Genomic DNA, 17996 nt, shown 5'->3' with positions numbered 1-17996 from the left:
AATCTATCCTCCATGCAGATAATTCTCTAATTTTCTAATAAAAAAATCATAGCCTTCTTAAAAAACTAAGTAACATACTAAACTTATTACTGTCCACTCCCAATTAAATTACTTACGTGCTTTTTCCTGTTCCTTGCCTCATCCCTGTGATTATTAAAATATTAAATATGAACAAGAGATTTTTCCCTCGTAATCAGTCTCAGAAGATACATGATAATCAGACCGAGATTTGATCTTCATTAACTTCATCAGGACAGTATGGTTGTAGTACCTGAACAGGTAGGTGATCATCTCTGATGAGGGACGCATATATCGGCAAGATGAGACTTTTTCCTGAAAAAAGAGTCTGATTTACACCTGCTCCTGTCACCATCAGACAGTCTCCACTCTACTGATATTAGTTTTAGAAGGAGCTCGGAATCCACCATCTTGGCAAATAAGTGTTTCAAAAATAAAAGAAAAAGGAGTGGGATTTAAAAGGAATCAGAATAGAAGTTTTTTTCCAAGAATACTAATAAAATATTTTTCATAACCTTTTAACATTTAAGTTGAATTCTGCCATGGCAGCTAGTGTATAGAAACTTAACTCCTTGTGACAACTTTTCATTGAAATAGTTAATTTAGAACTACAATTCCTGTCAGTGGTTTCTAAAAGTCTATCTCCCATTTACTAGAACTGCCACTTCCAAGTAATCTACGAAATTATTAATGTTATAGAAAAATGAAGGTAAAAATAATGTATAACTAATGTTTCACAAGGTACATCCCTTTATTTCTATAATCACAAAATCATGATTTTGTACAGGAATGTGTAAGTGAACATTAATCAATGCAATTAAATTTGTTTAATAAAGATCAGGTAAACATACTACAGAACATATTGTATTGTAAAGAACAAAAATATTGTAACTTTCTGGCCTTGCAGTGCACATTTTAGTGCAAGTATTAAGACACAATAGTGTTCAATTCAGCAAAATATTGCAGAATATCATGCCACAGTCCACTTCAAAGAGGGTCAGGACATGCAGCTTGTTAATAAAATGCTGTAGTATATAAAAAAAGACATGGTAATTCATAAAATATATAGTGGTTTATTTGAATGATTTTAAAGGGATTTCACTGTGGAATTTAGCTTAACCGGGACAAACATCCAAAGTGTCTTCTGGTTTGGAATATTCTCCTTTCTAGGCAATGGCTTTGGCTTCAGGTAGGAATGCCTCCCAGTATTTTATCAGCTTGAAGAAAAGGAAGAGAAAAAAAGGTCAGCACTTTCCAAAAACACATTTTCTGCCAACATGGCAATTGCAGGAAAGCACCTAGTAATAATGTTTACATAAATCCATTCATTACTATGGAGTAATCTCTAAAAGTTGACACTTCAGTCATTTGTCTTTACACAATAAGCATGCATATATTTACAAAAGTAGCTCTCCTCTAGGCAGATTTCCCACTCCACTTCTAGCAAATGTGATGGGGTGAGATACTTTGAAAGAATTTGGATTCATGTAAAATGGAGAAAGGATACTTTACATGTAATGAGAAAGAAGGTTTTCCATCCAAAATTGCATTTATACATTACGCACATGGGAACTGAACCTACTCTTAAGATAATTTAATTGTTGTTCGACATTCAGCATTTGTATCTGTCAGGTGAATAAACTAAAATCCAAACACTTAATTTCTAAAACTAAAATAGACACTCCTTCCATAATAATTTATAAACACTTCACTCTATGACTAAAAAAATTCCATGCCTCCAATTTTACTTTTGAGATTATGAAGCATACAAGTGTCCTGAGTGAGAGTACCTATATTATCTTACAGTTTTTGCATACAAGTCCAATGTGGCTGTTGCAAGAAAAAGCAAACTGTCTACAGCCCATCCACACATGAATAAATTACTTCAGTCAATCACTGACAGAAAAAACAGGACTAGGAGCATTTTTCTCCCCCTGTAAATATACTGAAGCGAGGGAAGTTTAAAAAAAGGTTACCAGTAGTAACGTGGATGAAAGACAGCATCACTACTCATTTAAGTGTAGTTCTGTCTCCTTCCCACTCCTCTAAATCCAACCTAGAATGAGGTCAGTTTTTAATTTTTCTAAATTTTACTAACATCATTTATAATTGAAAAATTTTCATAATCAGAGCTTCATTTTAGGTTAGTAACGAAACCCCTGGAATGAGTTCCACAAAGTTTAGCTTACCTGCTGTTGTGTTTGCACTAATGATTCTAAGTACTTGATAATAACAGTTTTAAAGTCTTTCACTCGTTCCTTCTGTTAATAAATGAAACAGATTAATTCTGGTAGATTAACGTAAATAACCGATTTTTTAGAATACCATATTGCTATTCTATCTTTACAGCAAATGAGAATGTCACTGAATTTGTAAAACAGTTATACATGCCTCAAATCTTCCCACTTCTTTGCGTATAGTTTTGGAGATCTGTTCAAAGTCTCTCTCCCCTTGCTGAACTTTTGTCTCCCACTGGCAAAGGAAAAACGTGCATAAGACAAGACATTATGTTACTCATTCACATACCGAGAATAAGCAGACAGTTCTATCTATAATCTACCAGTACTAATAAATTAAGGAGAGAAAGCATATTATTTCAACAAAATGCTATTTGCTTGGAGTTGAAAAGTAAGAGTATTAATTTAAATTTGACAAAGCAACATTTCAGGGAAACTCAAGGTAGTGGCCATGTCAATCCAACTATATTTTACATGGAGGAATGCGAAAAAATTCTGTCATTTAACAATATCTCCTCCTTTAGAGCTGATTATACAGACTTGAAATTTTTGTTAGCAAGAGCCCATTATTCACAGCAAACTCTTCCTATATCAGTTAAAATATCCTTTAGTGAAACCTTTGATGGCACTGCCTGTAAAAGGAGCATCCAATTAAACTAAATTACCTAAAAAGTTTTAAAACCTTAAGTTGCCACACTTAGTAGCATGCCATTAATATTTCATTGCCACATACAGCCTGGTTCAGAATCACTAGTTATCCCTAGCTTATGGAGAAAACTCCGTAAGAACGGCCATACTGGGTCAGACCAAAAGGTCCATCCAGCCCAGTATCTTGTCTGCTGACAGTGGCCAATGCAAGGTGCCCCAGAGGGAGTGAACCTAACAGGTAATGATCAAGTAATCTCTCTCCTGCCATCCATCTCCACCCTCTAACAAACAGAGGCTAGGGACACCATTCCTTACCCATCCTGGCTAATAGCTATTAATGGACTTAACCCCCATGAATTTATCTAGTTCTCTTTTAAATCCTGTTATAGTCCTAGCCTCCTCAGGCAAGGAGTTCCACAGGTTGACTGCACTGTGTGAAGAAGAACTTCCTTTTATTTGTTTTAAACCTGCTGCCCATTCATTCATTTGGTGGCCCCTAGTTCTTATATTATGAGAACAAGTAAATAACTTTTCCTTATTCACTTGCTCCACATCACTCATGATCATATCCCCACTTAGTCTCCTATTTTCCAAGCTGAAAAGTCCTAGCCTCTTTAATCAGTCCTCATATGGGACATGTTCCAAACCCCTAATCATTTTAGTTGCCCTTCTCTGAACCTTTTCTAATGCCAGTATATATTTTTTGAGATTTTGTTGCCCAATCACTTAGTTTTGTGAGATCTTTTGAAGTTCTTCACAGTTTGCTTTGGTCTTAACTATCTTGAGCAGTTTAGTATCGCCTGCAAACTTTGCCGCTTCACTGTTTAACCTTTCTCTAGATCATTTATGAATAAGTTGAATAGGATTGGTCCTACGATGGATCCTTGGGGAACACCACTAGTTACCCCTCTCCATTCTGAAAATTTACCATTTATTCCTACCCTTTGTTCTCTGTCTTTTAACTAGTTCTCAGTCCATGAAAGAATCTTCCCTTTTATCCCATGACAACTTAATTTACATAAGAACCATTGGTGAGGGACCTTATCAAAGGCTTTCTGGAATCTAAGTACACTATGTCCGCTGGATCACCCTTGTCCACATGTTTGCTGACCCCTTCAAAGAACTCAATATACAGCATTGCCAGGTATGGTACCTTGTCCATAACTGCTGTAGCCAGTTTTCAGAATCTGCTCTCTTGCCTGCACAAACTGAGCTACGATGTGCACAGCTGCTGCTGATTGTAAATTGAGAAGATAGAAAAAAAGGCTTGCAATTCTCAATGCTTGCAGCCTATTACACTTTCATACAAAGAGGCTTCAGGTTTTAAGAAACATTCGGAGGCTGAGATTGACAAATTTAGTTTCAAGTTGTAACTGAAGTATGGGGATCAGCTGCCTGGTACAATCATCTTCCTGTAAACCAACCAACAGGTCAAACATACCAAAAATTTAGTAAGATCAATCTATATTACGTTGCCAACAGGAAAATATTATTCCCTCTCCCCAGATAATTCTATAAAAAGGTGATATTCAGTATTAAGACCATAGCAAAGAATGCACTGCAATATATTTTGCATCAAGGAACAATGCTTGAACAGTTTTATAGCTGGAAATATACAGCAAAATAAAAAAAGTTAACATTTAAGTATATTTATTCTAATTTCCCTTATCTTTACTGTTCAGATGCCCATTCTGACATGAATAGGCAATAAGCCACAACAGGACATGCTTCAGTAGGCCATTGATGTACACCTCAGGGAAGATTCTATGCTGTGTCTCTAAGTGGTGCAGTACAGAATTCAAAGCTTAGAGTGCAGTGTTTGGCTTTGAGCCACCTTTGCACGATCCCTCTCCTGGGCTGCTCTGGAGAGACCCCCAGCATTAGTTAGGGCTTGCCTAGATGAAAAGTTAGTGCACACAAAGCTGGAGTGTAAATCTATAGTGCACTAACACTCACCACAGTAACTGGCTGTGTAAGGTCAATGCACTCCAGTGTGCAGCAGCATGGTCCACATGACCAGTTAAGTGTGTGGCATGCTAGTGAGCTGTAGATTTACCTTAGCTTGCCACACACTAGCTTTTCAGACAGACAAGCCCCTAGGCATGCCTGGGGACCTGTCAAGTTATGGCAGCCTCCCTGAGCTAACCTATGAGCTGCAGCACTGCCTAGTATCTCTACAGTACTGCATCCCAGTTCCAATACAGATCTTCCACCGCCAGCCCTGTGCTCAGCATGCCATCTGTACTAAGGGGGGGAGGGGAGAGGGAGAGAAGAGAAGGTCAATGGAGGTCAATCTTACAGCCATTTTCTACAGTTCCAGGGGAATCCTTCCCTGGTTGGAAATGGAGCTTTTAGGGTCCCTATATGCCACTCCAGTCCTTTTACCTGGTATAAAGGGGGTGAGATGCAAGTGAGGATCTTGCCCCTCATGGGCTTCAGCATCATGACTGGGAAGTTAACAAGGAGTATTAATGCACACTCTGGAGTGGTTTTTAGCTATTTAAGTATGGCTCAATAATCTGAATACAATTAAATCAATGTCTGGAATTGTAGTTTCTGCAACAAATCTTTCTCCTGTGAAGAAATACTTCTTAGTAGGAAGAAAGGAATCCTGCTTTGGGGCCAAGTAGACCAGCCCTGTTCTTCATCTCTGTTGGTGTAAAATCAATATATTTTAAAAACCTTTTTTGGTGTAATTGGCATAGAGTATTTCCTCTTTTTGGTAATTCACTGTTTTGAGTTTGTGCATGGCAGTGACATCACCAAACTGTCCAGCAGCCATTGAGAACATGGCTGTGGACAATCACCGATTCTCCGAAAAGTCAATAACTCACGAGAGCCAGTGGGTGGTATAATATTTTGTGGAGAAGGCCAAGTCTTATCTGTAAACTTCCTCAAGTCTAATAGGCAATACACTGTGAAAGTGCAGAAAAGACAAACCAGCTTGTGATTAGTGATCAATGAAGCAGCCAAACAAAACAACTGAAGATTTTAAGCTCTTTTATGCAGTGATATTTTCCCACAATTGGATGACAAAGCCGGTACACACTCTTTTAGAGTATGTGTATTAATTCAATTTAAAGAAAAAATTGTCCTACCTCTTCAATTTCCTTGGTGAAGCATGACAGAAAAAGTGTATAAATTATGACAAACTTCAACATGTTATATTTAAGTACTTTTACTGAAATTATACCATAGATATATATATATACACACACACACACACACACACACACACACGTATATATATAGGCGGAAACGTTGCACCAATAAGGAAAACATGGAAATAGTTTTCAGATAGTCTTTTTTAAATTGACTGTTGCGATACATTTTAGTTTTAGAAGCCAGCAGACAATCATTTGACTGCATAGAAGTAAACTAACTCAATAGGTAAAGAATGTTTTTAAACTTTTCCATGTTCTTGTCTCCCCCAACCCACTCTGTAAGAGAGAATAAAAGCACCTTACAGATTTCATATTGGTGTAACAATTGTGCACATTTTTATTTAATTAATATCATTCCTTTTAACAATTTCAGTAAACATGGAAAATAGCAAATGTGTAAGTGATTTATAAATAAAAATCCATATAAAAGTAGTGCATTATGCTGATGAATGAATCAATGGAAAATTTAGGCCTTCAGAATATAAATAGGTAGTCAGGCGTTCAACTCAATGATTACCTCCTTTATCTCATCCTTAGCTTGCTGCAGTTTATCAGGTTTGTTGGCAAGTTGGAGCTTTGCTTCAGCCTCACGTTTTTTCTGTAAAGTGACCTGAGCATCCTGCCATTTCTGCCAACATTTCATTCGATGATCTAACACACCCTGTAAGTGTAATAATGCAACAGATTTTTTTTTTTGAAGTATCATGTTAACTACGTCAATGTGCTGCAAAATTAAAGAACAGGAAATAACAACTGAGTAAGACCTACTCTGCATCACATATCTTGCAAATGTCTCTCAATCCAACTGTCTTAAATTTTTCTAATACAGTTATTATGAAAGGTATCTGACTATTGCAGAATGAAGTATTCTATATATTCACAGACTAAGGCATACATGCAAGAGGCCATCTCCTGTGAATATACAGTTTAGTCTCTATACCCGTTCAGTCCTCTCTCTCTCTCCTAAGTCTGTTGACAAGGCTGCCAATTAAGGAGGGCTAGTACATTAACACTAATCTGTTAGAATTTGCATTTAGACCACCAATTTTGCTTTTATAGACCACTCAGCTGTCCGGTAATATGTTTTGGTGAAAACAGATCAAAGTAGTAAGAATTAAGTTTTAAGTGTTCATAAGCTTGAAGTAATTTCTAAACCAAAACAACTTCTGATAAAATGTTGAAAGATACATCCAAATAACTTACTTGTTGAGGATGTAAAAGAGTGTTTCAACAGTAATCAAAAGCTACTGGTACCAGATAGTACAGTTTACACCCTCACTGAACACTCCTACAATGCTTTTTAAGTTCTAATAGAGCTAAATTTGATATTTTTTGTCTCTGGCATCTCACATTAAGGCCTCCAGGCACATTAAAAAAACTTTAAGACAAAAGTATAGACCCATAACTCTTGTGTTCCACTACAAGCTAGTATATTATGTACCTAAATAAAATAAGCACACCATGCTAAACAGTACAATGTCCTTATACAGTAAACACTTCCTAGGACTATCATTCACATATATAAATTCTCCATTTAAGTGTATACAATGTTTGGGATGTTGGAGAACCCGAATTTGATTAATCCACATTCCACAACAGTTTATATAGTGGGATGCCTCAATACTGGAAGAGGGGGATTTCTCACGAGCGATTTTCAACGCTAGCTTGAAGTCACAGCTCTCCTTGCAACAGTTCTGCATTTACTTTCCCTTCTATTGCCCATGCATTCTTAGCCTGTGAAGAAACTGCAACCTTCAACATAAATCCTGTGTTGCAGCAAGATAAACAGGTTGCATTTTTAAAACAGAGCTTACTTTTACTGCAGCAATAAGACGAATGTAGTCACCGAGCAGTTCTGAGAACACATAGAAGTCAGCAAAAGCTTGTTCTTGATGTAACTGGTCTATTTTCTCCTCAACTTCTGCAAGCTGAGACAAAGCTCTAGATAAAGCAGTGTGGTCCTCAGAGTTACCTAACATGGCAGCACTTTTAGCAAAGGCAGCTGTGTTGGCTGAAAGCTCTGAAAGACAAGAGTAAAATTCAGTGTGAAAGTTTTTCAGACGTTACTCCTGGGGGAAGTCTGAGCCACTGTGCATAATTCATGTCCCCCTGCAGATTTTTTCCCCCTTCAAGAATATAGATTCTGCTGGAGAGACGCTGCAGTTATACCTTTCGCCCATGGAGGTCCGCTGTGGAGCCAGGAGAGAGGACAGCCATCCGGTGGAGAGGGAGGCAAAGAGGATGCATTCCTCACAGCAGGACCAGGTGAGGAGGCACAGGATGGATGGAGCAGGGCACATGGGGTTGCTGGGTAGTCTCAGACTGTGGTTCAGAAAGGCTAATATGTGGCGGGGGGGGGGGGAATGGGGGCCCGGGAGACAGACTGGGGCATGGATTCAGGCAGGGCCAGATTAACCTTTTGTGAAGCCGGTGCCAAATATATTTGTGGGTTCCTTCTCAGTGTGGGCCTGGTGCAACAGCACCATTGGTGCCATAGCAAATGCAATACTGCCAGGATGGGCATGAAAACATTTATTCAAAAACTTAAGATATTTGAAGCCACACTTGATTGAGACCTCCACCTGGCCCATAGATAAACTGGGCTAGCATCCATATACCCAGAATATTCTTGAATTTGATTTGTGTGGGTAGGGATTATTTGATAGTTTGTCTTTTTTGTTTAAGAACTCAGGGCCTGCTTAGGTCCCTGAACACAAGTTCTTAATTAGTACACTTATGAGCCATATTAAGTCCGAATGTAGCAGTCAGTGGAGTTGCATCTGCATCTCCACACCATCATCGTCTCCACCCAAAGTTATGTTTCGTAAATACGTTTTTTTGAAAGCTTCATTTTCTACTTTGATATAATAATGTTTACAAAACTTTTTAAAAAGCTAGTTTCTTTAGCCTATTTCTCCCTTTGCCTCACTATCCCTCATGACCAAGTGAAACAGTAAAATTACTAGGGAGGAATGTGAGGAGGAAAATTGCTGGTGCCCATCTTTTTGCAGGGAGAAAGAGCCACAGAGATGCACCCACATTACCACAAAGGCTACCACAATCCAGCCTCAAACCCCTACCCAAACCTTCACATCTGGGCTCTTCTCCCATCCCTCCTACTGTCCTCACTCCACCCAACTAACCCCCACTTTCACACAAAGGCTTTCCTCAATCTCCCTGCTACTGTACCCCCACACTTTCACCCTAGGGCTATCATCTCCTTCCTTTCTGCTGCCCCCACCCCCAGCCAACCTCCCACCTTCAACCCAGACTCTCCTCCCTCTGCCACCTCCACCCAACCTCCACCTTCAACCCACTCTCCTCACTCTCTGACCCATCAAACCCCACTTTCACACTCTGCTTCTTCTATCCTCCCCTCCCCAGAGTCACCGGCAACTCCCCCATTGCACCTGGACTTGCCCCACAACTGTCCCTTTCCCCCAAAAACTGTGCTGCGCCCCCTCCTCAGAGTGCAGGGGGAATGCATTTCTGGGCATTCCCACGGGCAGGAGGCATGGCAGCCAGCACTACCCAGCCTGGCTGTCGCCGCCCCTCCTGCTCCTGAAGGCCACAGACCACCAATCCCCACCCCTGCGCCATGAAGCTGCAGGATTGAGTCAGTGCCCAGGAGCCCACAGCCGGGCATCAGGGTTGCCAGGGGGCTGCACGCTGGGAGTCACACCCAAGGAGAGCAGTGGAGACACAGGGGTGGGGAAGCAATCCAGGAGCCCCCATCCTGTGCCCCATGGGAGAGGGAGGGTGCAGGAGGATCAGCGCCAGGAACCTTCTTCCTGAACCAGACTATTTCCTTGCTGGCAGAGTGGCGCAGGGCATTCTGAGACTCATAGCGCAACTGGCAATGCAGGTTCCAGGGCCCCAGCAGAACACAGCAACATTCAAACTATAATTCTCAGTACATCCTGCAATATCCAGTCCCTGTTGCACCTGCGCGCTTCAGTTCCTGGGCTGCTGAGAGTTTCAGTCATCGCTGGGAAGTTGCTGACTCTTCTGCGGCCAGAGATGGATTAACCCTTTGTGGGCCCCTTCCAAGCGTGGGCCTGGTGCCACCAGAGCCATTGTAAACCTAGTACTGGTCTCGGGAGCAAGCGGGGAGACAGCACTAAGGCAGGGGCTGAATGGGAGGAGGGCTGCAGGGCAACATGGGGACAGGGGCAGATGTGCCTGACTAAATGGGAGAGGGTAGGGGTTAGCCCCAGGGTCTGTATGAGGGAGGCTACTCAACTCCCTAACAATCCCCCCCACAAAAATAAACCCTGTTCCATACTTCTCCTACCCACACCTAACAACCCTCCAGGTTCACTCCCAGGCTCCTTCCCCCTCTCCCTCAGCTCCTCCATTACCCCTGATTCCCCCCAAGCTTTAGCACTGCTTCTGAGAGGTTCAGGAAATACATTTCTGTATTGTAGTTTAAATGAATTACTCAAAGTTCTGTCTTAATATGCCTAGTAAAGAATCTATTTGTCAAAAAACATTTCCTGATTCTTTTTTTTTTGTCTGTGTAATAAGTACAGGCCCTGATAAAGGCCCAGTATGAGGCCTGAGGCCTTAACTAAAGTAATGGTCAAGACTTTGCTAATATAAAGCAAAGTTAAGCTGTGAGCTAGAGACAGGCCCTGCTCACAGAAGCTGGCAAGGAAAGGATTGATGTTGCAAGAAGATACGTACCTAAAAGGTACTGAACACTAGATATCAGAACATTCACATACTTGCACATTCCACACAGATTAACAAGGAACAGACTGACCCACCCCAATGACAGGGGCAAAAGGGTAATATGATGGATAGAGTTGTTTTGTTCTAACCAACATGTACAAGGTGAGAGGCGGCACCTTACTACGCAGAGGGGTTGTACCTGGCTACTTACAGGGCTTGCACCTCAATACGTTAGGAGTGATGTGTAATTTGTTTGTACCTGTGTATAAGAATGCATCCCTGCGGCAGTGTCTTTGTTCGGCCTAGGGGGCAGTGGAAAGTCCCGCCACTAACTGAGCCGAGTCCATTGACCGTGGGCACATAGTAGTAGTAAGCCCAGTAGACTAAGTAATCTACGGGGAACTATCGTTGTGTCCAATACGGCAATAAACCTGGCCGACATGCCTTCGTACCTTATTAGACTCTGTGGTCATTGGGGGTTCTCTTCGGGTCTGCTGCGTCAGCTATCTGCGCAGAGCTGGGGCAGCACACAGAGGGAACACGCAGGCAGCCGAGTGATACCAACAAGGAGAGAGCAGAGCACCACCAGCAGCATCTGACAACACATCTGACAACAGTCTGTATCGTTACAGACATGCTTGTTGACAGGTATTTTGAAATACATTATCAAAATAATTGAAACTGGCATGATTATACTGTGTTATTTTGGACAAATAAAATATGCAGAGTTTTAAAATATTGTGGTGCAGAATTCCCCCAGGAGTAAGTAGGTAGTATTCTGCTTTCTTCCTAGAGTTTATAATGAGGCTACAAATTACACATTAGAAACGATAGATTATCGAAGACTGGTTCTTGAGACAAGACCACTCATGATCCCCAAAGATAGGCCTGTGTTTAAAATAATTCAACTTTCCACCTAAATACAATTCTGTAAATATTTCTACACTTTTAACTTACCCTTTCCAAAGCTTGTGAGAAAACAAAGCATATATAGCAAGAACAAAAACAAGGCACTGAGAAATAACCATATACAGAGGGTTAAGTACTGCCCTTTCTCTGCAGCAAAACTCATGTCAAGGAGTATGGTGTATCTGGATCAAGTATATAACTCTAAGTGGAAGAAATCATTAAGTACTGGGGCTGGAGAAAGTGAGGAAACTAAAAGGTTTCCATTTCTGTGCTTTGGCCTGAACTGTATACATTCAAATATTTCTCTTAAGCAAACAAATCAGGATGAAGATAAAAACATTAATTTTTTTGAGAAACAATTATGGATCTTAGAACTTCAAATTTAAAATTCAAAACAAAATTCAAGATAATGGTAAAAACATTAGGCTCAAATACCCAAGCATTGGCCTGTGAAGGCCAGCCCTTATGCCTATCCTGTAATCCTGTTCTGTAAGATTCCATTACTGATTTATGAGTAAAAAAATTTTTGATCATCATCTGTGTCCTGATGTATTCTGTGGAACTGACCCTCCACTTCAGAACTATGCTAGAGAATCTCAGCTTTCACTGAAAAATAAGTTTCTAGCCTTCATGGTTTTGAGAAAAATCTTGAAATAGTGAACTTGAACTGAGTTTAAAAACCATATACTGTTGTCGTTGGATGTGTAGACAGCCCAAAACAATAGCTCTGAGAGGCATTATCTTTCGTCCTCACTCAGGGTCCCATGGACTCTCTGATTCTGTGACCACAGAAGTCACTATCTGCTCAGGCCAGGAGATCCACATTTTTCTCTCTCTCTCTCACTCTCCAGCTTTTCCCACAAAGGGCAAATTACCTGGCTTACAGTGCACACTCATTGCACAGTTCTATGGAGCCAGGCAATAGAGCACTGTGGGGGTCAGAGCCAAAGCCCAGAGGATAGCCCGGGAGCAGACAGAGCCAAAAATCTAGATTGATAAAATAAGCTGCCTGGAGAAAAGTGCATCACCTGAGGCCTTGGGAACTAGGGAAATGTGTAGCTGAGTGTGTCTATGCTCCCCACTTCTTTGGCACACATGGGGGAAAGGAAGTTCTGAGCTAGGCTGACTGGACAACACTGCAAGAACAAAGACCCAGTGAATGGATCCAGGCTGCCTGGAGAGTAAAGCAAAAACTTATGCTCAAAAATGCTCAACTGAAAATATGTCTTTACTAGTTTTATATCCATAAGAATGTTCAGCTATGAAGCACAGATGCACATGTTTGGAAACAGGATGGAAAAGAATGAAGTTATTTCATGAGAGAATAAATTAACACTGACACTGAGTTTAAAGGTACTTGCTGCAGAATACACACTGCCTCCTCCTCACCCTCCACCCTCAATTATTAAAATCTCATGGTAAAGGGCGGGCAAGTCAGTTTTCTGTTTTAAAAGGCTGCCCTAATCATATGGCTGGTGCCTCTGTAATTTCGGTGCACTTACATCAATATATGAAAGATGACCTACTTGTAGTACAATATGAATCCAGTAAAAGTTTATTATATTTCAACATTAGCTTCAAAAATACTGACACACATTTTCATGTTTAATTTTATGCAAATCATTTTAAATAATCATGCTGTATCGAGTTAATTCATACAAAGAGGATTGATAAACAATTGCCTATGTGCATGTTAGCTTATGTCACAGGTAATCTATTTGGAAACTTGACAAACTTATAACTAAAGGTACAATGGATTGTAAAAAGCAGCACCACATAAATAGGGTCAATGATAACAACAAATATTTGTAACTTTAAAACTCAAATTTTCCTTTTTCTTTTCAGGTATTAAAATAAATATATGTATCTATGGCTTTTTCAAAAAATAACTTTAGTAGTTATTTGAAATTCTGGCAGCCACTGATCACACCCTCTATACAGTACCAAAGCAAGTTTCCATTTTCATGTGTTCATAGCAGCCTGAAATATTTGTCTTTAGGGCTGAAGTGTTAACGCCATCTCTGCCTGAAGATCAAATGTCTTAATTTTTTTTTTTTTTTTTGGTTTAAAATTTTTAAACCATGACCAAAATTTCCTCATTTGAGATTTAGGAAAGCAATTTAAGGTAAAATTCCACACTCCCCATTGTGGAAAAAATATTAATATAGGGTTACAGCAAAATGACTAGTTTGACATTTGGCACAAGGACTAGTGTGCATTTGGTAAAAGTTTTGAAACTGAAGTCCACCAATTTTTCAGTCACTTAGCATGCTCTGTAGACACTTGCTAATGTTTGCTTAGAGTTTAATAAAGTCCTTTCCCGTTTGACAACACTGTCTATTCTTCTTAGCAGTGCCAGCGTTATGGTATGTAAGAGGAAGAATACGTATCATTAAAGGATTTTCCAGTGTGATTCAGGGATAAAGCTTCTGTATTCTGTGTTTTCACATCTATCTGGAGTTTTGCTACATTCTCAAATGTTACAATGTGCTGTAAACTAAGATTTTATTGTCTTAAAAAGGTTATGTTTCTATCTTTCTGTTAGGGAGATGTTGCTGATAATCTAAAATCTAAAATACTCTGTAGCACTATTGAGCCCAGTACACAAAAAACCTGTCTGGCTAAAGAGCTGCCATGGTTTAAGCTATCCCTTCTCTATCCCATTCACTTTGATAAGACAAAAAAATCAACTGACAAGTTTTACTTTTAAAAGACAAATTAAATGCAATGACGAATTATTCTCAGTATAGTTGGCTTAATGCAAGGGTTAGTTTCAACAGCAGCATTTATCTGACCATGTTGAACGTATATTTACGTAATAATTTTTATTCTCATTTTGTTTAAATTTGTAAATTCATAATCGTGCGTTTTACACTGTAAAAACTATACATTATAAGACATACAGGATGCACAACAAAGCATTTCTTGACCTATCTTACCTACACAGTCATTTTGCATCAACTGTTAAAACTTCAACCTTGTTCTAAAACAAATATGTCTTTTGTAATTGCTTTAGTTTTACCTGTAAGGATGACTGTTAACTACAGAATCGGTAGTCACCTGTAGAATAAACTTGTATAGCACCCGTGTTTTGTACCATCAGCAGACAGTTTACTCTTGCAAAGCTTGTACTAATCAAACAAGTCTTCTTGAGAAAAGAATCCAATGCCATAATCAATAAAGCAACATTTAAAAATTTCCTTTTTAATGAGTATAATAGGAATTGTGTACATTTGGGATAATAAACTGTAAGTTGAGGGATACAAAAGAAGTTCCAAAATGTTTGATAAGTTTAAATAAAATAATGAAGGTAAATTTAAGTTGGAAAGTTAGTGTATATTTTGTATTAAACCACAGTATACTTTGAGTCTCTGGCTAACTTACCTTGTATTAGTTGCAAGTCTAAAGTAAAATTCAATTTAACACAGATATGAAATAGTTTGTTTTAATAAAATATTTTAACTTCTGGGCACTAAAATTAACACCTAGATTAAAACAAAACCTACCTTTTCTGTGGCAGACCAAGGCTTCTACACTGGCATGAAGTTTCCTAAGTTGCTGATCCAGATTCTCAAATTGTTGCTGTTTTTCCTCAAACCACTGGCAAAAGATGAAAAAAACAAGCATTACAAATTACGTTACCAATAACAAACTACATTCCTTGTTTTAAAGGAACAAATTAACCATGTACAACCATGGTGGTCAACTGATGCAGCTGAGAAACCAAGCCAATAAGTAAATTAATATCCCATTTTCTACTCCTACAGCCTTAAAATGCAATTGTTGAGCCTCATTAATTTGTCTCATTATTCAAGTTGAAAAATCAGCTCTTACTGCATCCGATTCATTCATCTTGATTGTCATTTTGTTGACAGCGTCGGCAGCCTTGTTCACCATCCTCAATATTCCTGCTCCACTCAGAGCCTGGGTGCTAACTGCTCTCGGCAGCTGGAATTGAATGACAAATAAGGGCAAACAAACCGGTTAAGAGGCTGGAGGTTTAACTGGGCACAAGAGGGACTGAAAAGGATGTAGTGTTTTCTTCACTCTCATATATTTCAATATAGTAGAACTTAATTTCTCAAATTTACTACTTTTAAATTCTCAGAGGAAAACTGAAAAATATAGACTTTCCATTTTCTCTTCTTCTGTACCTTTACATTTAGATGGAACAAACACCCTATTTGTCAAAAGTTGTTACGAAATAGCCAAAGGCCTTAACTGGCCACCTATACGCTAGAGAGAGCAAACTGCTACTAAAACAGACAGAAAAGCTTAGCTATAGTATAAAACGATAAATACATTGAGATGCTATAGTAATATCTCAATACATTATGAAAATCTTTTAGATAGTATCTTGGTTGTGTACAAATGAGCAAGCTGTATTTGTGTACATAAATTTCTAAATGTAAGTTAAGTCTTGAAACCCACCTCTCACAGGAATGTCTTGGGAATTAGTATTTAAGTTATCCAGTAACGATGCACGTGTTAGTGATGTGATTCTTTTGGTATGGTAGGGGTAATGTGACTATGATAATGACGTGGCCTTATTAGACAAGTAAGTATTATAGCAGATACATTATGTGCATCCATAAAACTGACTGTTGTCATATATACGGACTTTTTAAGTGTATTTAATGCTTGTGAAATGTGCTAGATTGACAGCACTGGTGATCAAAGTCCTCTATCCACAGAACAGATATAGTATGGCCAGCAGCAGTGCAAACTTCTCTATATTACCCCCACTAACAAACCTCAACTTTGACCTCAGGGGAATCCGATCTAGGGGTTACAGGTGAGAGAATAATTTTGTTTCCATGCCAGTTTAATCTTTCAACTCTCTGCTGAAAGCAGCCAACAGCAGTGCCATGTGTATTTTAGTGACTTGGACATTTGTCCATTTGGAGCTGGAAAGAACAATTTATTTCCCATAAACTAGTGAGCAGTCAGTTAACTTCAGTCACTATTGACTGAATCTACATTTTAATAAGAGGTAAAGGCAAGAGACCTTATAGCTCATTGGTTCTGTACCTTGAGACATCTTATTCCATTGAAGATATAATGTAATCTTAATGCACAAGAAATTATGGGACTAAGTCTCCATATCTAAAGATGAGAATATATATTATTTTGTATAAAGCACTATTATTAACCAGAGAACAAATAGGAGAACTTAAAAAAAAACAAAGACAAAAAAAACGTAAATACCTCAGAACTTTCCAAGAACTGCCTTAAATCAGGATCCTGTAACAGGGTTGGGTGTTTTACTGTTCGTTGTAGGTACCTATGATTTTAAAAATTAAAATATTAGATAACTTAAAACAATTTAATGCTCCTGACAGCACTAGAAATGTCCTTATCCACAGAGCAACAGCAGTGCAAGCTTCCCTTAATCATTCTGCCAATATGCTCAAGCCCCCTGTTGTGGAGGAATCACCTCTAAGGGTTAGAAGATAGTTCAGTCTCCATGCCCCTTCAATCCTGTGTCTCTTTGCTGTGACTTCCAGCCATGTTTGTGTATGTTGTTACCGGCCCCTCCCACCCCCCAAAAAACCTAAGCTGATATCAAACACCCAGCATTTGATTATCTGCTTGTGCCAACAACTATTATGAAAAATCACTAAGAGAAGTCTTGTTTACATATATCAAGAAGAGAATGTTACAAAACCAAAGCAACTGAAAATGAGAAGACATGGGTATGCTAAACAAAAGCCAAGAAACCTAAGAGTACAAGGCAACCAATTTTAGATTCATCCCTTGATGAGTGAAGTTATCAGTAACTGACGAATGAATCTACAGCTCTGATGTTTGCTTTCTTTTGAGAAATTTACTTTTTGCTTTTTCTTGGAACACAAAGATCTTCTGCTGCTTGAACAACAGTCTCATGCTATGGCCTGTCTTGTCCCACTGTCATTTTTTATTTTTTGGCCAGTACCCTAGTAAGCCCTTTAGGGCAAGGACCTGTCATGTTTGGCTCTGACTTAACAGTACTACTATACAGCATGCAGTGTAGTTATAAATGAACAATGCCATCTATATTATAGAACAGGTTGGACAAAATCTGTCAGGGATGATCTAGGTTTGCTTGGTCCTGCCACAATCAATATATTTGAAAAGATAGGAAATCATTAAGGTATCATTGTCATTCAAGTCTCTTTAGTATGGCATCCAACTTAGAATTTTTTTGTTATTTACTTTTTTTTTTTTTAGGTTGCAACTGAATTTAAAAAGTAAAAAGAATTGGCCATACTTTAGTCAGAAAATTCAGATTGTGTGGCTCTGATCCAGCAGCCCAAGAACTGTACAAGCTGCTGGATCAGACTGGGCATACAGAGCCTACTTAGTA

General features: G+C 39.1%; 1 protein-coding gene across 2 annotated transcripts in view; it reads right to left on the bottom strand.

Annotated features, from left to right (window-relative positions):
• Positions 1–750: 750 nt before the first annotated feature.
• Positions 751–17996, bottom strand: part of SNX2 (sorting nexin 2) — a 61453-nt gene continuing 44207 nt past the window's right edge. For both annotated transcript variants that reach the window (XM_050945838.1, XM_050945837.1), the window contains exons 8-15: positions 16859–16934; positions 15485–15598; positions 15157–15250; positions 7882–8087; positions 6585–6728; positions 2410–2490; positions 2208–2279; positions 751–1235 (exon numbers count right to left, since the gene is read on the bottom strand). In XM_050945838.1, the coding sequence (XP_050801795.1) occupies positions 1185–1235; positions 2208–2279; positions 2410–2490; positions 6585–6728; positions 7882–8087; positions 15157–15250; positions 15485–15598; positions 16859–16934 (838 nt within the window). In that variant the 3' untranslated portion in view covers positions 751–1184. The remainder of the gene's footprint in view (positions 1236–2207; positions 2280–2409; positions 2491–6584; positions 6729–7881; positions 8088–15156; positions 15251–15484; positions 15599–16858; positions 16935–17996) is intronic.

Source organism: Gopherus flavomarginatus, chromosome 3 (genome assembly GCF_025201925.1).
Source record: "Gopherus flavomarginatus isolate rGopFla2 chromosome 3, rGopFla2.mat.asm, whole genome shotgun sequence".
In the NCBI taxonomy this organism is placed as follows: Eukaryota; Metazoa; Chordata; order Testudines; family Testudinidae; genus Gopherus; species Gopherus flavomarginatus.
Note: the sequence above shows the minus strand (reverse complement) of the source record. Positions and strands in the feature narration are given on the sequence as shown.